Source organism: Homalodisca vitripennis, chromosome 5, assembly GCF_021130785.1.
Source record: "Homalodisca vitripennis isolate AUS2020 chromosome 5, UT_GWSS_2.1, whole genome shotgun sequence".
In the NCBI taxonomy this organism is placed as follows: domain Eukaryota; kingdom Metazoa; phylum Arthropoda; class Insecta; order Hemiptera; family Cicadellidae; genus Homalodisca; species Homalodisca vitripennis.
This window is the reverse complement of record NC_060211.1, coordinates 113038849-113064059: the sequence shown is the minus strand read 5'-3', so window position 1 is coordinate 113064059 and position 25211 is coordinate 113038849. Positions and strand designations below refer to the sequence as shown.

General features: G+C 32.2%; 2 protein-coding genes across 2 annotated transcripts in view; one reads left to right on the top strand and one right to left on the bottom strand.

The window, feature by feature from the left end:
• LOC124362733 (protein kinase C iota type-like) overlaps positions 1-15157 on the bottom strand; it is a 32278-nt gene extending 17121 nt beyond the window's left edge. The window contains exons 1-4 of the mRNA XM_046817469.1: positions 15000-15157; positions 7091-7301; positions 5667-5788; positions 4412-4501 (exon numbers count right to left, since the gene is read on the bottom strand). Of these exons, the coding sequence (XP_046673425.1) occupies positions 4412-4501; positions 5667-5788; positions 7091-7155 (277 nt within the window). The 5' untranslated portion in view covers positions 7156-7301; positions 15000-15157. The remainder of the gene's footprint in view (positions 1-4411; positions 4502-5666; positions 5789-7090; positions 7302-14999) is intronic.
• Positions 8938-16659, top strand: LOC124363586 (putative nuclease HARBI1). Its single transcript, XM_046818842.1, has 2 exons — positions 8938-8984; positions 16094-16659. The coding sequence occupies exons 1-2, from the start codon at positions 8938-8940 to the stop codon at positions 16566-16568; spliced, it is 522 nt and encodes a 173-aa protein (XP_046674798.1). The 3' UTR covers positions 16569-16659.
• The last annotated feature ends 8552 nt before the right edge of the window (positions 16660-25211 follow it).

The following is a 25211-nucleotide window of genomic DNA, read 5'->3' as shown; positions in this document are numbered from 1 at the left end:
TTGGCCAAAAGTTATAAGTTTATAGAAGAGATCTCAGAGTAAAGACAAACCTTTATAAGACAAATAAAGGCAGTATTAAACCTTGATAAACCGAACATAGAGATGATCCTCAATAGAGTGAGGATAAGATGAATATTTTCCGTAGCCCTTGAAATTCATCTTATCGAGGTTCGACTGTACTTTTATTGCGTGAATATTGGTATCCTGATTAAGCCTTCTTTAATTCTTATCTCTCTCTCCAACCAGAAAGCCCAATTTCCCTCAATCCCCTAGATTGATGGACTATTTGGAATGTAACCTAAATTTCTACCATGTTATCAATTGTTGTGCAATAAATAGATCGCAACCATCTAAATATTCTTTCTGGAATTGAAAACTGTTACAGTATTTATTATTTCAAAAGTTTGCACCTCCTCTAAAAAATGCAGGAACAAAAAATTCACTTGTCAAAAATATCTATTTGGCACACAGTTCAATGTACTTTTAGACAATATATACAATACAATGAGAATGACTACAACCATCTGATGTAATAAACAGCTCTCATCGACCAGTCACGGATTTTCTACATGTCACATAATCTAGCCAAATATAATCATCTAAAGACAGTGCTAGGTTACATTTCAGATGGAAAAGACTTCTTCTAATGACGTCATTCTAAACAGCAATCTACCCATGACTACTAGTGTCACAGACGTGTAGCTCAATGTCTCAATCATGACAAGTAAAGCTGGGAGGGTTACATCAACAACGGCGTTGAATTAAGAGCCAAATTTTTCTGACATTGGAAAATGTTCAATTCCTTTACTCAATTTAGTCTTTTACTACTAAACCAATATATTAATAAATAAATAAATGTGTTTATTTTTTCTCTTTTTTTAAATACATGTAAATACAGTATACAACAATATACAGATTACAGAGAAAAAATATACCAACCCAAAAAGAAAATAATCTTGCACTTGGGTGGGAGCCATCATCAGCTTCTTAATTTAATTTAAGTTCTATAATAACAATATGAAAATACAAACAAATAATAATAAACAAACTAACTGCCACGAACATGAACTTGTTGTTAATGAAAATAAAACAAAACATCTGATATTGGGAAGACATGGCAAAAGCATTGAAACACTTCCGGGCCTAGACGAAACCTCATCCGCAAAGTATCTTGGAATTACTTTTGACAACAAACTCTCTTGGACATCACACATCGACCACTTATGCAGTAAACTTAGCACCGGACTGTTCGTGATACGACGGATGAAAAGTATAAGTGACTTGACAACCTCAAAAACAGCATATTACGCCATTTTTGAGTCTCACTTAAAATATGGGATTGCAGTTTGGGGCGGCACAGCTGCAGGCAACTTGCAGCGTGTTCTTGTATTACAAAAAAGAGCCATTAGAATCCTAAAAAACCTACAGCCCAGAGAATCTTGCAGGCAAGCCTTTAAAGACCTCCGGATCCTGACAGTGATAGATTTATATGTTCTGGAAGTAGTACTCTACACTCATATCAGGGCAATAGAAACAGTAAAGACCGGAGCACAAACTCACTACTACAATACCAGATTTTCACACGACTACCATCTTCCTGCTCACAGACTTTCCTCCACTGAAAAGAAACCAAGCTATATCGGTGCCAAGATATGGAATATACTCCCGGACGAAATCAAGAGAACTGAACATTCACAATTTGGACGACAACTCAAGAACTGGCTGCAGGACCGACCATTCTACTCCTTGACTGAATTTTTTAATTGGAAAAATGATAACTAACACTATTCTAATGTTAATGACTCTGTTACTAATCTTGAAGATTATGTTAATAAAGATATTTTTGACTTTGACTTAACTAAAATTACTCTTAACCATCAAATTAACACACATTGATTAGAGAAATCCAACTCACCTTCAATATAAAAACATACATTTACAATTTATAAAATAAGAACAAAATATTTTTACTGAACAACTAAATATAAATTTTCAATATCTTTAACACTTCTACTCAATAACCAAATCTTCAGCCTCTTTTTAAAAATAAATATAGATCTATTAATTTTAATTTCACTTGGAATTAAATTTAAAAACTTATAACTTAAAAACACAAAACATTTTTGAAACAAAGAACAGTTTGGTTTAGGCAATCGCAAATACTGTTGATTACTGAGTCTAGTAGTATAACTAGAGTTGTCAATAACAGGTCCACTGTTACCACTTAGTATGAAAAAAATTACTAAAACTTTAAAAACATATAAATATCTTAATGGTAAAATAAAATTTCTAACAAAAAGCGGAAACAAATGTTCTCTAATATTAGCATTACATATCAATCTTATAAATTTTTTCTGAAGGACTATTAGACTAGATAAATTTGAAACATATGAACTACCCCACAATGACAATCCATACTCCAGCCTAGAATTAATCAAAGAAAAATAAGCCAGTCTCATAACTGAGGGAGGACAAACTGATTTCAAATGAAAAAATGCCCTAAGTGATGACCGTAGAGATTTTTTCAGAGAACCTATATGAGGTTTCCACGATAAGTTTTCATCTAGATTCAAACCCAGATACTTAATCTGACTACATTTATTAATTACGCCACAATCACACAGATCCTTGCTGCAATTTATTGAATGTATTCTTAAGGCTGTGCCAAAGTTGCCGGATTGGGACAAAGAAAAAATCATATATAATGTTTTTGACATTCAAGGATAATTTATTACAAGCAAACCATATAGATATTTTATTTAGGTCATCCTGCATCCTTGAATATAATTCATCAACTGTTGACGCACTATAGGAAAATGCTGTGTCATCAGCAAATGCTGTCACCTTACCATTGAAATTTCCAGAGTAAAAGTCATTAACAAAGATTAAAAACAAAATAGGCCCAAGAACTGATCCCTGGGGGACTCCAAAATGTAGACTTTCCAAGCAGCTGGTGCTACTGTTTATTTTGACAAATTGCTGTCGACCAGTTAGGTATGTCTTAAACCAATTCAAAGGGACACCTCGAATACCAGCAGATTCCAATTTATTTAGCAGCAAACCATGATTAACGGTATCAAAGGCTTTACTTACATCTAAAAATAAACCAGCCACTTTGTTACAAGAAATATTATTCAAACCGTTATATATATCTTTCAAAAAATGCTGCAAAGCCAGCTCTGTACTGAGTCCCTCTCTAAAACCAAATTGAACTTTAGAAAAAAATTTATTTATTTCTAAAAACTTTATGAGTCTAACTTTAACTAATTTTTCTAATAATTTTGACAAAACTGAAAGTAAAGAAATTGGACGATAATTTTCTACGAAAAGCCTGTCTCCTTTTTTAAATACAGGTATTACTGTAGCAATCTTAAGCACATCCGGAAAGCATCCTGAACTAATACTTTTATTAAATAGATTAAGAAGTACAGGAGACAATTCTTCTGACATTTTAAATACTAACCTTGATGATAACAATTCATCACCAGTACTTTTACTCAGCGAGAGAGAATTAATTTGTATTTTTAGTTCTGTCAGTGTAATGGGAAATAAAAATAAGGAACTTTCATTAATAAAAGGTTTAAAATTTGTTAAACAAAGGTGCTTAATATCATCGATGATATATTGAAATGAATCAACTAGGTTATTAGGAACATTAACAAAATAATTGTTAAAACAGTTAGCAATTTCACACCTATCAGTCATTACATTATTATTTTTCTGTAATGTTATTTTACTACTACTTGATGAATTTCCTTTTATAATACCATTGACTAGATGCCACAGTTGTTTTGAATTGTTTCTGTATTCTTGGAACTTATTAATGTAATATCTGTCTTTAGCTTGTCTCACCCATGTTGATAATTAATATTGAAATTTATCAAAATTTTCCTTATTTTTTGTACAGGGATATTTTTTAAATGATTTAAATAACTTATCTCTAATAGCAAAAGCCTTAGATAATCCAACACTCATCCATGGTTTTAACATTTTAAATTTAACATTAGTTTTTTATGCGGTATTAGTATATTTATTGTTATCGATCAAAGTAGACAATTTATCATAAAACAAATTAAATGCCAAATTAACATCAGTGATCTCCAAAATATTCGACCAATCACTCTCCAAAATATCAATGCCAAGTCCTTTATAATCAATGAAACATCCATAATGAACTCTTCTTTCTGCAATTCCAAAGTGAGTGAAATCCACTATGCACGCCACTGATCTGTGGTCAGTTACATTTGTTTCAATCACCGATACTTTGTGAGCTATTATATTAATTCATTATAAACATACAAAAATTTGCATTTTCATAAATATTAAAAAATACATATATCATTTCAACATATATATATATATATATATATATATAACACTATGATATACAAGTTGAATTTGTAAAACTTACCATGAATGGTGAGTTCAGAATCTTTATTCACTTCATAGAGGCGTATAGCTTCATCCAGTTCCATTTGGGTAGAAATTGTACAAGGATCGCCTAAAAATACAATTTTATGTCATAGCGAATAGTAAACATTAGTGTGGAAAAAATGACATAACTGTTTGCGTAACAATACAATACAAGTGTACATGTACAATATTTCAAATTGCTGTAAACACTTGTGTTTTACACCAGTATACAATGTTGGTCATCTACAAGTATCTTGATAATCTTCAGCTTTTATACTATCAACACCATTCATTAAAGCACCATTCACTTTGCCTTCATTAAGGTACAAAACATGTACCATCTTTAGGACAGCTGCAGTCAATGTGTTAAAACTTGTTTCTTTCTGATCTGTATCAATGAATCCTTATTTATTACTGTTAAAACAAATTTGCTACCAAAGGAGAGTAGTGGTGTGTAATGACACTAATATCAGACAATGTGCCGCTTGGTAACCGAGGTGTTAATGCAATCATTTTTTAATCACACAACAGTAAAAAAATTATATAACTAGCATCAACCACGCTCAAATTAAGCTTACTAACAGTACATACCCATTCTTGAGTCTAATTTCCATAGTTGTAAATTTTCTATACCTCAAAAAACAGTAAATGTCTTACATTATATATAACTTATTATAGATCACTTGAATATCTGTAATACATGCATTGCGGAGCTATGCTAAGTGATACTGACTGAGTCGCTGACTACTGATGCAGTTACATATCTATCATAACCAACGTGTTAAACTACTGTGGAATAACTAATACATGTAGTCAACACCTTCACTGCTAAGCTATTAAAACAAAATAATGATAAAAACAAATTTTAAAATAATGAGTGATACTGATTATGGTAGTTGAATTGCCTCTATAAAATTAATAAATAACTGGTTAATAACAAAGTTTAGTTCTTATATTTATCAACCCTCAACAAACTGATTTTGACAACTTGAAAAATCAATTCTTAAATTTTATTTTACTACATCAAGCTTAGGCAATTTCACCCTTCACATACCTGCAGTGAAGTTGTTAGGAACCTTGATTTTTAACGAGGAATAATCACTTTTTTATACCTCCAAATCCTTCAGTTGGACAGATTAGTGATATAATATCGGTAGGAAAAAGATAATATAAATGAGGTCTGAAGAAACAGGGGGTACTGTATTGATACTAATTTCTGTAAAAAAGCACAGAAACATTACTGAAATACTTACCCTCCTCATCAACCCATTTCATGGTGAACACTTGATCCTGCTGAAATCTGCAAATATCCCGCATTTCTTGGCACAGCTGGTCTACAGTGATGTGTGGGTCTATGTATGTGATCATGACTTCTCTGTAACAAAACCGGAACTAGAAGTTTATCTCATAGTTTCAGGTCTATAACAGTTTTATATTTTATAAAAAAATGTATTCAGTTAAAAACCATACGTAGTTACAAAGTTTTTGTAAAATAGTTGAGTATATGAGGGTACCAAATGATATTTTCCCATCAATTTACATAAGCAATGGTGTTCAAGTACTGATATTACAATACCCATCACTCAAAATTACATAAAAACTTTTATTACAACAAAATTTTAAGTTTTTAAACATTTTTATGGTAAAGAAAACTCCAAATCAAAAGTAAAAATCTTACACTTTATTGAAAAGTGCACTTAATTTTTATTTTACTCTTTTCTTGGCAGTATATACTGATCATATGACAATACCAAGAGTAGTAACAGTCAGGATTATGTATCTAAATGGATACATGCTAAGTCAAGAATTAAATATATTACATTTAAGAGACTGTGTATAAATGAAGCTTCAAGTTTATTCACAAAGAAGCAAATAAAGTATTTTTTAAACGTTCAACTTTCTGGACATAAAAATATTTAAAACCATACAAGAAATACATGGAAATATCTCAAATGTAATTTATATTATATAAAAAATTGGGCTAAAGATACTGTCACCTTCATAACCATTAAAAACATTGGAAACTTCATTCACAACTTCGCTATCATCAAAATGATCTCCATCAACAACATTCCTTATTGTTTTTTTACTCAAGAATGATCTTGAGCCATCTATAATAATAAAATGGCTCAGCATACATGATTCTTTGAATGAGTTTTTTCCATGCTGAGTATTTACCTAGATCTTTCCAGAAAAAAACTGATATGAAGTGCACTTATTTTTCTGTTATTCTATACAATGAAGAGTAAAACTGATATGAAGTGCACTTATTTTCTGTTATTCTATACAATGAAGAGTATTAACTCCAGTGTGCTGTCTCAAAGTATTCTTTTCTCTGTAGCAGTGTTATGATGCGTTTGTGACTGATGGTTCCTATGTCAAACATTATGCTTAGGGTAATATTATCTACCATCACCCACAAAATATCTGCACTGTATTCTAAAACACCCTGTAATCTGTATATGAGAAGTTTCATGGTTCACTTGGTACTTCAATAGAATTACTGAACTTGAAATTTATGTATACAAATATGTATATAAATAATTCTAGAGACTTTATAAAGTTAATGATTTTCATCTTATACCTATAGATAACACATTTAGTCTGAGAGAAATAGTAAAAAAGTTGTAATTTTTTGAGCACTCAATTTTTAATGTTTCCTTAATTAAAATCTTACCCATTATAAGCTGTTTTTACTCTAATCTCTGGAACTTCAGAGTTAGCTGCTAGCTGAGTAGGCATTTTGTTCAAGCTTCTGAAGAACTTTCTGCTTTTTTTAAGCCTGCGGCGATAAAATCTAATTACTACTATGTAAAGTTCCCACAAGCAATCCAATTTGACAATGTATCTACAGAACAGTAGTTACAGAATGCAGGGGCTTTCACTGCCTGAAACATACATAAAAATATACCAATCAAGATTTTACTCTTTATTAAATTTAATAAATATAATATTGTAACTCACAAAAAGTAGACCAATGACATTTTAGACAGTGTTGCCGAATCACTGGTGACCACCAGCTGATCCACCTCATAACAGGCTATGTTCACATTCTCATATGGAAAGCATTTAACTGAGCATTGCAGAAGTTGAAGCTAAACCATGCTCCTTTATTGGTGAAACTATTGAGCCTGACACAGCCTTAATTTGCTGTGTTTCATTAACACCACCTTCAAACATTGGTAGAATTGTAATAAAATGTTAAATTGTTACAAAAGTACATTGGCATGTTCACAAGCATTTTAAAAAGTTCGTTATTTTAATATTTACTAGAATAAATTATCAAAATTATTGACAAAACTTTTCTTAACTACAAAACATAATAAAGTCTTTCTGTAAAAACATTAAAAAATATCTGAATATTTTTTCTTTTCTATTTAATAATTATTATATTTTCATAAAGTATGCAGTTTGGTTACAAATGAGGTCGGTAAAGAGCCATCACCATGCGTAAGCCGGCCACCTGGGCCTTTTGTTATATAATCCACAGGGCTCAACCTATCCAGTATTTTACAATTATTAAATTGTTATAAAACTAGCCCATTAATTTTTCTACAGTGAAAAGTCTGTAAAACCTAATTAATTTTGATGTGGTACCCAACTAGTGCCCATAACTGAAGAAGAAGATATTAAATACAATACAAAAAGATATAATAATTATAGGCCTAATACATTATTTTAGTTGAAACACAGATAAAATTACGTATTACAGGGTGTATCAAAAAGAATAATCCGATTTGGCATGTCTATAATTCGAACAGTAGTAAACATATACAATTACTAATTTTTTTGGCTGAAAGGGAAACTCAAAAAGTTTTTTTCATACCTTTTCAAAGGTGTTCAATATGTCCACCTTTAGATACACGACATACGTCTATGCGGTATTCAAATTCATCCCACACTGCTGCGAGCATGTCCTGAGTTACTGATTCGACTGCTGTTGTAATGCGATTCCTCAGCTCATTCATTGTTGTTGGTAGAGGAGGTACATATACAGAGTCTTTGATGAAACCCCACAAGAAACAATCATATACAGTAAGGTCTAGTGACCTTGAAAGCCAGAAATGTAAGGATGCGTCATTTTGTCAAGTGCGGCTGATCCACCAGTCACGAATTCTTTGATTTAAAAATTGCCGGACTGCCAGATGCCAATGTGGCGGTGCCCCGTCCTGTTGGTAAATGAAATCGTTCGAATTAGTCATCATGTTGCACAATTTCAAGTGGTTTTTCTGTGCCCCATATTCTAACGTTATGGCGGTTTACCTTTCCATTTAAATGAAATGTTCCCTCGTCATAAAACACTATGCGCGATACAAAATGTTCATCGTCCATCATCTTATCAAGAACGAAGTTACAAAACTCCACGGGTCGTTCTTTATCACCCTCACGAAGAGCTTGCAGTATCTGAAGTCTGTACCCTTTCATGCGTAATCGTCGACGCAACACACGCCAGACAGACATAGGAGGCATATTGAGCTATCGAGCAGCGCGGCGAACAGATTTCTGAGGGCTGCGTGTGAAACAATGGCGGACGCGCTCTACATCTTCATCGGACACTCTGGGACGGCCCGGTGACTTGCCTATATATAGACAACCTGTTTCTTGAAATTGTGCATACCATCGTCTAATGCTCTGTGATGTAGGAGGATCAACACCATACTTATTAAGAAAGTCAAGCTGAACAGTTATTACAGACTCACACTGCGAAAAACGTAGAACACAGAACGCTTTTTGTGGTGCAGACGCCATTTTCAAGAGAAATGAAGTAGGCGTTCACTCAAGCGCGCTGCTGCTACCTAGTGGGAAACATGTAAAACTTAAAAGATACTCTTTTCAACAGTACGTTGTTGGCGCATTTAGCTCAACAAACAGAATAGTTATGATTTTATTAAATCGGATGATTCTTTTTGATACACCCTGTATGTTCTAAAATTCAGAGGGTCTGTTCACGAATGCCTGAGACTTAAAAATATTATAAACTCCTGACCATAATTCTCTAGATAATTCTTTGTTTGATGTTTATTTTTGACGATGGAAGGATTGTGAATGAAACAGAAAAGAATAGATAAGAAGATAAAGAATAAATATATTTTTATTCACATTACAAAAACAGTAACCATATCAAAGAGAAATTGTTTTAGAAAATAAAAAAGTTGTTAATGACTTCACCTAAACAATCTAGAATATCAATTTAAACTTTTGTGTCCATAACAATGTATTTTCATTTCCACAATGAGTTTTGAGGCACCCACATATTATTTATACAAAAAAAATTATTAATATATCTGAAATTTTGGATTACTTATCTAGAGAAGGAAACAGGATTTTTCTGGACATTTGCCATCATTCAGTGAAACAAAAAATCAGTAACACTAGTTTCGAGATCTGCAATCTGATCTCTTCTGCAGGTAAATAACTAATCTAACACATAATTACAAACTAGGTTAAAATAAACAAACCATACCACAGCGTTGTGACACGCCTAAGTCAGGAATCACAACCACCACATTGTGTTCAACTTCACTAACTCTAAAACATGCACTTAATAAAAAACCATACACAACACTACCATTAAAATTGAACTACAAAATACAGGTCGCAAGACGTCTGCATTCGTCTACCAACCACCTAAGACCGAGTCTGTATTCTTTATTTCAGTTAGACACACTATAGTTAGAAGATAAAATATTAAATTTACTGTTAAAATGTAAAAAAGTCTTTTTTCAATATAAAATACAAAATAAAATAAAATAGTACGGTGATTTATTATTTCTTAACTTACTTTTAACACTAATGTACCATTAAAAAACTAATTAGGTTTAAAAACTAATTTATCTTTAAAAAAACTAAAAACTAATATCATTAACTCTGTAGCCTTCTTTGTTTTGGAAAACACAAAGGTTCACACCTCACTTAAATGGAGTTCTTACTATAAGTACTTTCAATAGAGATCATTAACACATTCACAACGTCAGCGACATTGCTGATTTTTTGACCTCGCTTTATTACAAAGCCCAGTGGTACAAAGCCTAATTTCGGCCATAACTTTCAAAAATGCGTATCTTTTTTTTGCTTAAATATAACTATTGTTTTACTGTCCAAACATGATATCGTCAACATAAATAACAAAAACATTTTATCATAAACCACTTTTTTTTACATATTTAAATGTGTACCACCGGTGGACATGACGCCCATAGTTTTGAATCAATCGATTGTGTGCGTCATGTACCACTTGGTATGGTACACGGGTTATTTTACTTGCCGTTGGTAGACTTGGCTTTTTACAACTCTGTCAGCTGATGTGTCTCAGCTGATGGGTGCATGAAACACCTTTTTGTTTGGTGCACTTTTGCTTCCTTATTTGTGAGGTTATGTCGCCCAAATACAATACTCCCTCGGTTTTATTTTCAGCTACTGTTTTGTATTCTGTTTGATTTCTGGTGTTGTTATTATCATATGTTCTGTAAGTTCTGACTCTAAAGAAGTCATTAATGTGATAGTTGAGTATTGATGTGAGAGTATTAGATAGTGGTGTATTGTGTGAGTAAGTAAAAATGAGTGGAAATATTGATGATGATGCCATTGAACTAGATCCAGCAGACTTGACTGATTTTTCAGTGTCAGAAAGTGAGTATGCTTCTTCAACTCATAATAGAAGTGATAGCTCTGATTCTGAAATATGGCGTGATCCTGAAAACATTAATGTTAGTGATCCTGAAAATGGAAAACGAGGATTTAGAATGAATCAAATGTACAGTGGATGAACGTGAGTACCCTTTTGCAGATAACGAAGGGATTCAATACGATTTTGATCTAACTGATCCTTTATCACTGTTCGAACAGTTCGTCACCGACAATGAAATGAAATGAAAAATGACTTTATTAGAGGCGAAGTTAGGACTATAAAGTCCTCTCTACCACTTAACCTCAATGGTAACCACAATTGGTAATTGTGGTTGTGACCACAATGGTTAGAATGGTAGATATCATTGTAACTGAAACAAATCGTTACGCCAATCAGTTTTTAGCATCCAATCCTGTGCGTAGGAAGTCTTTTATAAGACGTTGGATGGATACTACACCATAGGAAATAAAAAATTTGTGCCCGATTCAAAGCCGTAGTAAATCCTGGGGAAACGATTGTAATTGATGAAAGTATGATTCCCTGGAGAGGACACCTGATTTTTAGGCAGTATGGCTATACAGAAAACTGAAAGTCTATGCTTGTAGAGATGACGTAACTGGTGGTGAAGGGTATGCCCAAGAGATATTAATTCATCTCATGGAGCTTTTTCTTGTCAAGGGACGAATCCTCATGAACACAACTTTTATAATAGCGGAGTTTCTCCTAACAAAGAAGACATACCTATGCGGTACACTGCGGCAGGATCGCAGAGGTAATCCTAAAAACATTATAAAAAAGACAATTAAGAAAAATGAAGTTGTTGCAAAGAAAAACAGGAAAAACGTAAAAGTGATTAGTTGGAGGGGCAAAAGAAGGGTCTTAATGATTACAACTCGTAGTGAAATTAGTGATGAGTTGGTGAATTCTGGAAGAAACAACAGAAATGGCACTCCGATAATGAAACCTAAATGTGTTTTGGTATATAATGTGACAAAAAAAGGAGTTGATATCTCCGACCAACTCAGCTCTTATTACACCCCATTACGGAAGTCAACAAAATGGTATATGAAAGTTGCAATCGAAATTCTCTTGGGCACGTGTGTTGTGAATTCTTTTGTGCTTTTTAACAACACAAAAGAAAAGAAAGATCAGTGGGACGTACTGAAATTCAGGACCCAACTGGCAAAGAAAGCTGTCCAGAAGAGCCTTCAATGAATCTCTCTTGCTTTAATAATCGTCATCAGAAGGCTAATTGTTTCCTCAAAATTATTTTAAGATCTATTATTTTAAAATCATCATTTTAGGTTATGAAAAATTATAAATAAATAATCATCTTATGGAAAAAGTCGATTTAGACAAAAGTTTACTACTACTTCAAAATGTTTAGCTTATCTTTAAATCTTAATTTAAGTTTATAATGTTGCCATAGATGTAGTAGAATAGTTATGTAAATTTAAAAAATTGTACAATAATTCGCTATTTGATTATTACCCTTAAAAATTGGCAACACCAGTAACGGTTTTATACATATGCCAAGGTATTCCTGAAGGCCGTTTGCTAAATTTAACTGCATTACATACAGCCGTGTTTGTACTATAACCCCTAGCAGTGATGGTTGAATCATGTACCACCGGTGGTGCACTGCGCGCTTTACTAATGTACCCCGTGCAACGCCAGTGGTACACAACGCACTTTCAGTTATTGTGTACCACCCGTGGTACACAACATTGTGAACGTGTTAAAAAATTGCTTAAATTGGTTTAGCCTATACGTAGTCTTTTATGAATGTCTGACATTTCAAATTAAAATCTGACTATAACATAAGCTCAAAAAATCTCTAGTACTAGTTACAGATGCCAAGACAACACATTTAGAAGTACACAATTTTCGTTTTTGTTTGTAATCATATGTGTGTCAGCAACTACGTCATAACAACAAGGATAACCGTTCATTGGATACCACTTTCGCATCAAAAATATAAATAACCTAGTTTAAACACTGACCACAAACTAACTAGTTAAGTAAAAATTACAGAAGATAAATTAAAATTTACCTTGTTCATTACATGGTCATCACAAATTTCATGTACAGTATCATTTAAAACAATATTTTTAACGATATTAACTTATTTTAAAAATGCAATTAAATTTAAATCAACTGAACTTTATTAGGTTTTGAACCATATGTATAGCAAAACTAATATTACGAAATGGCTGCAGTCTCTGCCTTAATATTAATACTGTTAATGACATATAGTGTGAGTAAATTAAAATAATGCTACTTTTCGCGGTTAGTTGTTGTTTCTCGTTTTCGTCGCAATTATGTGAAAGCTTTTCTTAAGAGTCACATATTCTCTGCTTGTTTCGAAAATTGCAACAATTGCGATCACAGCTTAAACCCTGGTCTGATCATGAATGCCTCCGGCCACTATTGCTAACTAGGAAACGCAAATTGACAAAAGAACCAAATATTGTAAATTTACCCAACCATATCTTACTACTATCTTACAAGAAAAGTTGTTCCACTTTAAATTTTCTAAAATTCATTATTTGTCATTTTTATACCCTAAAACCTTATATTGTTTTGTTCAGTAGGACAATTGCAATAGGTTTATAACGAGAATTTCGTTTCTGGCGTGAATAAAAGTAATTTGAAAATAGTGAATACAAATTGAATCTAACTTTCAAGATACCAAAAAGTAGTGTAAATAGCAAACACAAATTTAAAAACTAAGCAAAACTAATGTAACCATAACGTCCTAATCTTGTATGTACGTACTATCTACTTACGTATCATATGGTAACTTCCAATCACATATACACAGTTTTTCCCAATTAAAAAAAAAACAATTAACTTAGACGATAAACTCATACTCTCACTACGGAAAAACAAGATGACCAATTAAAAAGGAATAAACTAATCTCCTAATATTTTAACTGCTCATATAATCCACAATAAAACACAAATAACAATCAAAACGGATCTAGGGTACGATAAGCGGACCCGGTTTTTTATATTGAAATTGGCAAACGATATTACTTAATCATAACCATCAATATAATCAATCGATACTGATTAATTATTTTGAACAATTAACAAATAATCTATATCAACAGCTGTAAACACACAGCATCACAATATTTTTTCGAGGTTTTTGAAATAGTACATGTAAGGTAATATTTCAATTTTACATAGCCTAAGTAACATTTGATTATTAAAAATGGCAGTCAATTTTAGAAAACTACACTACATTGCTTTGAAAGATGATAAGACATGTTATTCGTGGCTTCAACATGTAGGACACGTACCAAACAACCCATTATGTGAAATTGTGGGGAAAAAACAACTGTAACTGTGACGGAAGCAAATATGTCGTCTTCAGTTTTCCTAATTTTGGTTATAATAATTTGTTTGATCACTCTAGATATTAAATCCATATTTTAATTAAAAACATATGATTGTTATTGAGGACTATAGATACTTTTATATCGATTGATAGTCTAGGATTTGAGATGCGAATATTAGGTATCGATGGTTAATTTTTTTATATAAAAACCGGGTCCGCTTATCGTACCCTACCCATCAAAACTAATTAAGGGTATTATTAGAGTTAACATGCCGCGCTCATATACTGGAAGCCATAGTTTCCACCCAAAATGTTCCCTTTCTACACAAGTACACAACACAGGACTTCTAAACAATACTTAGGCCTAACACAAAATCTTGAATGTCCTAAACCAAAGAAATACCAATGTAGATATTGGGGCCAAAACCCCAACAATAGTAGACAAAATTAAATGTGTAGTCAAACACAATGATTAATTTCTTATCTGTCATTTCATATTTCAATAGCCTATAACGTGAAAGATTTAACCTAATAACTTGGCCTATCTTACAAACTAAGTTAAATTATAAGAATTTTCTAAGAGGTACAAACAAATCCATAATAATAATTTACCTAAAAATTAAATGCGTAAACTCTATTACACTCAATATAACAGGTTAAGGCTAATAATACAACTCTAGTAAGACACTACTTTATTGTCACTCTTTCACAACAACAACAATCTTGAGAACGTCAACCATTTTTATTATTCACCACTTCGCCAGTAGCACCAGTATTGCAAAACATAAATAAACAGTTAAAACATATGACTCATTTCAACCTTCAGAATTTGGAAGCCAGTATATAATTTCCACTACATAGGTTTTAACTCTATGTATAGCAATACTATTGGTGACGAGCACCAAACAGGAGAAAGCCAAACTCCCGTAGAACATAACTAAAAGAGTAGAGAAACTGTGACTTTAATTGCTGTTTATACTTATTTAGTTCTGTAAATTCTAAACTATTTTACTCGTGTAGTATTTTATGTTACTCTACAGAGAAAGTTTAATGGTGGTGTGAACCAGTGTATAGTATTAAACTAAACTAGTAAGTTAAGGAGATATCTATGATAAAATATACTCCTACATCATTGCAGGTGTAAGTTGTAGAGTGATGTAAACATTATTATTTTCAGTGAAGTTTGATTTGTTTTAAACATGGATTATGTTGATTATATTGACTATTTATTAGATGCGCCAATTGAGCGTGTTGTTCGTGATAGGAGAGATCCCTTTGACATTTACTCCAACATTGAGTTTCGAGAACGATTTGATTTTTCTAAAGATTCTTTCTTATCTCTTCTCGATTTGGTAGGGCCTTACCTTGAACATGATACAGACAGGAACTTTGCATTGTCACCACAACTTCAGCTTCTTTGTGGTTTAAGGATATTTCGTACAGGTTCTTACCAGTTAGTTGCTGGTGACTTGATAAATGTACATATAACAACAGCTGGTAGAGCTTTAAATAATGTAATAAACGGTTTGCTTACCTTGAAACCGCTATACATTACCATGCCCAGCACTCAAGAGCAATGTAGTGAAAAAGTGAGCCTTTTATAGATTAGGTGGTTTTCCAAATGCCATAGGAGCAATCGATTGCACTCATATCAAAAATACTGTGCCCACCAGGTGATAATAATGAACTTTTTCGAAATATGAAAGGTTTTTTTCTATTAATGCTCAATTTATATGTGATGCTGATATGAAAATAATGAATGTTGTAAGTCGATGGCCAGGTTCGACCCACGATGCTAGGATTTGGGACAATAGTGTTGTTGCTGCAAGATTTGAAGCTGGTATATATGATGGTTTACTTGTTGGTGATAGTGGATATGCGTTGTCACCCAAGCTGATGACTCCAGTATTGCTGCCTACAACCCAAGGAGAAAGAAGGTACAACCGTGCACATATTTTGACCCGTAATATTGTAGAACGAACTTTTGGAGTCTTAAAGAAAAGATTTCAAATTCTTGAGAAGGGAATGAGATTCAATCCAGTTAAGTGTGGAAACATAATAGTAGCTGCAAGTGTGCTGCACAGCTTTGGCATTGAAGTAGGTGACGTTTTTCAAGCGGATGAGGCTGATGTAGAAAATGAACCGTATGAGGTAGAAGTTGTTGAAAAAATTGATAAATAAGTTGATACTGGATTTCCGTTGTGGACATTTCAAAGTAGCTACATTAGTTTCTTTAAATGAACAATATTTATATATTATGAGCTTTACTGCATTGGTACAAAGAAACGGGATGTACTGATGATAATTAATGCTTTATATTTGGGGGGAAATATTACACTAATATTAACAAAGTACTGGAATTTGTGGATTTCATCCTGACAAACTTGTTAGTTAAATTTCCGTACCGTATTCCAACTAAGCGGTAAATAAAATAGGAAAACTATTTTGTTAAAGCAGCTGAATAAACGGACAAAAAATCAATCATCTATTTATTTAAATAACGTAAAATAAAATGTTCTACATAAAACAAAGTATTCCCTTCATTTTTTGGTTCCTATTCTCTTCTCTCAGTTGTAAATTTACTGTTTAAAAAAAAATACACGCAATATAATAAATGAATCGGTCCATGCAGAAAGGGCTTCAGTCACAAAAACACAATTTTTGGAAAACTAAAAAAAAACTATCTCCACGTGACATACACTGTTTAAAAATTGTGAAAAAAATATGTTAGTTTCTATAGACATTAGGAACTTGGTCTGTGTCCACCAAATACATATACCTGTTTCGGTAAGTCTAAAAAAAATTATGGTTGCCTGTAAAGTCGGTTTTACGGGCGAAGATTTTACGTGACAACGTCTTTTTCTCGGTAGAATATTTATTGATATGAATATTATTAAATTGCACAATAGGAACAAGGAATTGAATGAAAATAAGAATTGCACAAATTTTAACTATAGAAATATATTTTGTTTACTAAAACATTGTACATAATTTGAAATTAATTAAAATTTGTTATTGTAAATGGTAAAGTTGAATAAAACATTTACTAAAATTGGAATTTGAAATTCTTGCTAAACACAGTTAAATTCTAACTCCGCGCGTGGTGATTGGTCGGTTTAGTTCGTTTGTTTGATCGCACTGTTATGACAGGTTAGAGGTTATAATTTGTTATTTTAAATGTTTGACTAGCAATACGCGCTGTTTCTTCTCAATCGACTGAATTACGATTGATTGCAGAGTGATTTAAACTAATAATTTACTTAACACTATCAACATTTGTCAATAGTATGACATAACCTATAAACTCAGTTTCTCAACTTTTGTGTCAATCTAACAATTAATCAATCAATCATAGTTTACGATAATGAAATATCAGTGTACAATTATTTACCTTTATTGTTGTAGTTGTTGTAAATGACGAATCTAAGCACTCCACATTTTCACGAATAAACATAGTTATCTGCTTTATCCCGTGCGGCGGACCCACAGTTATCTGCTTTATCCCGTGCGGATCCCGTGCGGCGGACCCACTGGACGGGCATCGTAACGTTACCGGGCGTTACACTTTTTCATGAGTGACTCCGAGCCGCAACCTAATTTAAGACGTTGTCACGTCAAAAGGCGGGAATCAAGTTAGAAGAGCATTAATTTTGAACTATTTTGCTCAGTAACTTTATTTATAGTACTTTGTATTTAGAATTGTTACTAAAAAAATGTGATCCTACAATGTTGGAATGTGGATGACTTAATAACAATAAAGTAATTGAAATGTGTTTATTTAGTTTATTAATTCATATTATGAAAGGACACACACAAAAACAAAACAAAACTTTTACAGCATTGTTACATATGAAATCAAGAAATGTTCAGCTGTATGAGATTTTACAAAGGTAACAAATTATCTTTACAAAGTAATAAATTTCCCATTGATGCTAAATTATTTAAATAAACATCACCGCTAGTGTTTTCATTCACATTCTCATAGTGTATTGGTCCATTTGAAGATGTGTGGTTTGTAATACTATTACTAATTTTCTGCAGTATATCCATACGGAGTACGTGTTCAGTTTCAGTAAATTCTCTTTCCTTTTCAATCAACATCATTCTAGCTGCATGCTCCTCTCGAAGTAGCTTAAGTTTCAGTGAATTGAAATTTGTCACTTTGTCAGCAATTTCAGTGGTTGTACACTGTCGTTTTGCAGGCCTTTTTTGCCATGGATTCGTCTTACCTACAAGATACAATATGCTGTTATAATAGAACTTTTTAGAAAAATAATCTTAAAATTTATTTTCCTTAAAAAATTAATTTCATTTTAATAAAGTGTTTACTTCCTACATTGTACAAATAAGTTTACTTACCGAGGCCTTTGGCCTCAGGTATTAAAAAAGAAACAAACTCGTTCTGGAGCTCTGATGGAATATCGCAAAACTGTGCATATCTTAGGTCAATGTTTCATCACTTCAAGAAACATTGCCTTATCTGCATCTGAGATATGTTTTGCTTTTTTCTTTTCTTTTCAAGTTCCATTTTTTAGAAAAACACTGTTGTAAACAAACACAAACCACTATTTTCAGGTTAGAAATAAACCTTCCAAGCTTCCACCACATATAAACTAAAAAAGTTAGAACTAAAGAAGTATCCTGTAATTGAGCTCTCCAACCAAATCACCGGAAGTATATTCCTTCTTTAGTCAGTTACTTATATAGTTTTAACTAAAGGAGTTTCACTAACTAAAGTAGTATATGTTACTGATTTGGTGCTCGTCACCCTAACATTAGAAATGGCTGCAGTCTCTGTCTTATTATACCGTTAATAGTATATAGCGTGAATAAATTAAAATAATGCTGTTAAACATCAATACATTCAATAAATATTGAATACTACAGAGAGGGTTCATTATTTAAATTCATCTTTAAATTCACTAGATAAAATTTATTTACAGTTTGAAATAATAATACAATGTCAGTATGACGCAATACCGATAATTTTAAATGTATAGTTATATGGACAGACAAACCCAATATGTTACTAAAGATCTTCTATAGCTAAATGGCTGTTTATGAAACAATGTACATATTATATGACTTTACAATGACATGTTATCAGATGCTGCTTTTAATACAAAGTAATGTCTTGATACGTGTGTTGTGGATACACCAATTACCAATAAATTAATTCCATTAAATTGTTTGTTTCAGATCATTTTAAGGCGCACTTTACTTTAAACCTAGTTGTAATCTGTTATATTCTGAGTTTAATATCTTTGAGAACACGTGAATGCATACGGTATTAAGTATGATTCCATTACGGTAACCGTTTAATTTATTAACGGTAAAGCCTATCCCATTCCATTGTGTTTGGCTTCACTAATTCAGAGAGGCTATGTTCATACTTATGTTGGTGGATGCATAACATCTCTCGAGATAGAACCTATCAGATGATATATAAAAATCCCTAAAGATTTGTTGACAAATAACTCCCTATTCCCTCCTTTACAAAAATGTTCAAAACCAATTACAATTTTGAGATATTCCAGTCTCGCTACGAAGAATTATTTTCAGCCAAAACATGTTTAATTTATTTAACAAAGATTTTGAACGATCAAATACATTAAAAACTTAAAATCTTATAATGTAATGAAATTATCAATTTCAAAACTGGTAAAAATAAGACTATGTACAAAAATTACATACGCATTTAAATTCTGATAGAGATCCTGTATACAATGTTATCACCTTTGAATAAAAATCACGATAGTTTATAGATGAATTATCTACATACAATAAATATATGTAACGGTAGAATCCTTTACCGTAGTTAAAGTAGACTTTTCCACACCCCTTATAGGTTTTGAGTTTTACTTTGCAGTTATCAATTCAAATATCGCGGTTTGATAATGAAGCTTTTGTTCTTCATTCAGCCTGTTATGCGACCCATAGACCGTGTAACTGGACTGTACAGTAGAGTAACTCCGCTTGTGTTTTCAAGCTCGTTGTCAAAGTCTAAATGTGAATGTTAGTATTATAATATTTACTTGTAACTTAAAATGTTTCAGTTGCATGAGTATAAGTAATATTGATCTAAGATCGCCAATCGTTTCAGGTGTTGTGAAAAATATCAAAACTTAAATCTTGATGAATCCATTCAGGCAGATCGAAAGCATCTATGTGAAACAAAATTTGAACTTAAAACCAAGAAATTAAACATCTGATATTTGTAGAGCAAAGTTTTATTTAATATGGATACAAAAGTTTAAAACAATGCTAAAAATGGTAATTCATTGTGGTGATAGTAGTTTCTTTTATGAAAATGCCCAATACACTAGTTTTACAAAAAATCGGATAGAAGCATTAATATAAAACTAAAGTGAATTAAATTAAATTATGAGGACATCGTAATTTAATTCAATTCATCTGTAATACTGAGATTCGTAAATAAAAAAAACATATATTTTAGAGAGAGAACAGGATTATTCCTTCTATCTGAAACAATTAAAAACGACGTTATTCCAAGTTTCAGTGCCATACTGAAATGCAAAATAATGCATTGAAAATACATTTTATTACCACGAATAATTTGCCTGAGTTTGAAAAGAAACGTGTAATTAGTTTTGACGATATCAATGTTGGATTGCAGAATTTCCTATCATGCTGGGCTAGACCAAACATTCATCCGGCACTGTTCTAAAGGTTCAGATTGTTATAGCTAGTGTCCTAGATTCACCTTGGGAGCAGCCTATGTATCTTGAGTTCGAAAATACTATTACTAAAGGCATATTGTCTGGTATTATTGTAAAACTTTGAACAATGTAAATTACGTACTAGCTGTTGTCTTTTTAGTGCAGCAATACTAGTTGGAAAGACTCAATTAGTATTGAAAAACATTATTTTTAAAACCTCATTAACCGCAACAGGAAAGTATATGTATTCACTGATGTGCCTCACTGTATTAGGCTACTCAAAAACCACTTGGCTTTTAAGAGAGAACTCTCGTCAGCTGCAGAACGCGTTTTAGACTCTACTTTCAACCTCGGGCTAAACGTTTGACGAAAGTAATTCTACTACTAAGCAATTGAACAAAGTAACCGTATTGCAAGTGTAACTGTGCATATGACTGGATTCCGCTGTTTATAGATTAATTTATTTTAAGATTTTCTATTTGTCTTGATAACCCATTAGGTCAATGTAAAATTGTTTGCTAACGGTCAGCCAAATCCCATGGACCATGCACCATCATCGAAGTCAATGTTGCCTAAAAAGAAATGAAGTTTCATGCAAAATTCAAGAAGTTTAGAGGTAAATTCTTTTTCGAGATATGCTTACCAGCATATCAACTAATTATTTCACGAAGAAGTTTTTCCCTTCAGCCCTAAAATTACCAAAGTCTGTACTTTATTTAAGAAGGAAATGTTTGTAAATTTAGTAACTATAGACATATATAATTCATATAAAATTTTTTAAACTTTGTTTTTGGGCTAGCTCTGGGGTAGGTTACTTGAATAATGCGTTTAAAATATAATACTGGAAAATTTATAAACTAGCTTTAGAAAAGGAAAATCAACAACAACACCAGTCAAAATCAAAATAATAAAAAACATTATTTACTATCTATTAGCAGGTGAATTCTCAACAGGTGTAGTTTTGGATTTATGCAGAGTACTTGGCAGTTTAGGTTATGTCCTCATTCATTACCAAAAACCTAGAACTTCTGGGCGTGACTGGAAAAACATAATATTGGTTTAAAAGTTATCTGGAGGAATGTAGCTGAATCTTAAAAGTAAAAGACTTACACAACGATTTCATTACCAGTAATTCATTTCACGTATATAGTACAAGATCCCGCTGTATACATGGACCTCTTATTCTTTTACCAGATGAAATAACTTTTTTTTTATTTTAAAATTAAGAAATAGTCACAAACCGGTCAGTTGCCATATCATATCCTGGCAAGGCTATATTTAATTTAAATTTATTTAATTACAATTCTTTATGTGAACACAATAATTCTTTTTCATTTTAAATTCATTATGAATGGAACGTTCAATACATATATACAATATTGTACTAGTATGAAAGTGTTGTAGTATATCACACAAAGAATTTGAAATTACATAGCTAGCCCAACCTTGTGTATAGTAGAGGAAAGTAAAAATAATTGTTAAAATATACAAACAAGAACACAACCACCCTCCTCATCCCCATACACACAGCCGATAAACAATAGACAGAATATTTGAAATACTATTAAATTTAATATACAATCCACACTAAAACAATTCAGGGTACAATTGAAATAAATAGGCATATTAATAGTTTTAGAATGCTATCTATATATATATTATTATCTATATCATGATTTATTTACATTAGTTGAGAAATTTTGAAGAATAAATAAAAAAGAGTCAATGCTGATACGAGTATAGAATAATCAACTAAAACATCATATATCAATTTAAAGCTATTATTAATAATTCTATTCAAAATAAAAATAGGTATGTAAAAGTTGCTTACTATCCTTTCAAAGGACAAATTTCTGAACAAAGGATCTTGCAAAAACTGAATCTAAGCTGTGGCCATCGATAAGCCCCCTTGTGATGCTGAGTGAAGAAAAACAAGTGTTAAGGTAAAACATTTTTAGACAATTTTCAAATTAATGCTTTGTTCAAGTAATTTATCAAGATATTTAACCCAACACGTGTGCAGACTGAGCAGGTGTTGAGTGTCTGTAAATAATTTTCCCTTTAAGTAAATATAGTACTAAGTAAGTGTAATTAATCAGTCCCAACACTGCTGGTGGATCTTCCTCAGGATAACCAAATATAGCGATAATTTCATCCTCTCAACTAAACATCACTAAGTTCTGGTGGGAACATGGAAAAACTTCCTCAAACCATTTAATGTCATCATCATTCAAGAATCTGAATAGAATTCTGACATCTTTTTTTTTTGCTGAATTTATTTTCACTTTATCAGCTTGTAACAGTGTTCACATTTTTCAGGCAGTTAATTCTTCTTAAAATAATAAAAAGGCTGAAAATGACCAAAGCAAGAACTTGCTACTAATATGTATCCTGAAATAAAACATTATTTTGAGTGGAAAATTCTTTTTTCAAACACATTTTTGAATCCCTCAGACCTACTTTTATTAATGGTGCACCACTTTTTTCAACAAGAAGGAACTCAGTTTGCTGATTCCAGGATCTGGACATATTTTTGTATGTTGTGGAATTTTTTCTTCCAACATTAGTTTTGCTTCATACACCCCAAAATTTCGATCATATTGACAAAAGCCATAGCCAACTACAGAAAACACATGCGGTTTGGATTCCTAAAGACATGGCTAGCCAAAACCTTTTGCTGTATTAAATACGTTAATGTTTTACAGATATTTGGACTAACGTACATACAAATTACTTGCACACTTTGCAGTTCCGTGTATTTTAACTAGGTATTTCCACATAACATATCTTTTCTTCAAAACACCTACCTTGTGTGTTTTTGCATTCTGCAATTTCAGCAAACCTACCAAAAGTTGTATCTTGCAGCTCCTTTGATGCAGATTTATAAAACAGATAGAATAATGTTTCCTGGTCATTTACGTTTACATTATTACCACAGCTTACTTTACAACAGTTCAAAACTACTGTGTATGTCTTTTGGGGGTTTTTATGGCTTAACATCAGTTGAAAGATGTGTTTCTCCAGAATGTCTTAGTAACTTAATGATCTTCTACAGATTGTCTTCTTTTTACTTGTTTGGTTTTCACCAAAACATTAGCACTATACAATGTTCACTCATATTTAAATAACAAACAACACTCATATAACCTTACAATCTTTACTTCAAATACAACAACAGGAATCTGCAGAGTTTCCCTCCTCACAACCACAGCTGAAAAAGGTCTATGACATCATCGGACGTATGCCGAGATACGACCTTTTTACATCTAACTCCTCTATTGTTCCCAATTATAAAGTTTTACGAGAAACTCATCATAATATACTTGAAGGTAATTATTAACTTTTAAAGACAGTTCTTCCAACCACACTTTGACCAGTGTTGTAATCAAGGAACAGAAGACAGGATATGAATTTACTAGACTGATAATGACAACATTTATTTAAACTATAGAGGTGGTAAGTAAAAATCATCATTGTCCTATAATTCTAAAGTATTTATAGCAAGCAGTGGCTTATTTAGAGATGCAAGGAACTTCAATTGCACTTGTGAATGGTTCTACTCACTTAACTACACCTACTACGATGCACACTGCAACACTACCTGGTACAGATGCGGAATAATGCAACATCTGGGATTTGCTGCTATTATCCCATTCAATTGGAACAGTTTAGTAGATTCTGGCATCAAGATCTGGTGATCTTGGCTAGTATTGTATATTTACCATTCATTCTTATGAAGGAAGATAAAGCATTTAGCATGTGTAAATGATTCCTAAATTAAATTGATCATGTATACTAATGGTTAGAAAGTATAATTCAGTTGTTTTTACCAAATTGATTTGGCAACTGATCACAATCTTACACCAACTTAAGTTGTGGTGTTAACAATACAACTACACAATACAAACTGGCAGAAGTCTATTTGATGAAAAATAAGAAGCAGAATTCACCAAAGTTAAATGTGACAAGCAGTATTATGTCCAGCTCTAACTTAAATTGAAACTTCTCAATCAAGATTTGATCCCACTCATGATCAAAAGTCTATTGGCAAGATTCCGAAACGTCTCATGGTCAAGCCTAGTACTCGTCAATCAGCTATAATTTATCCAACTGTACTATGAGCTGAATATTAAACTGATGTTAT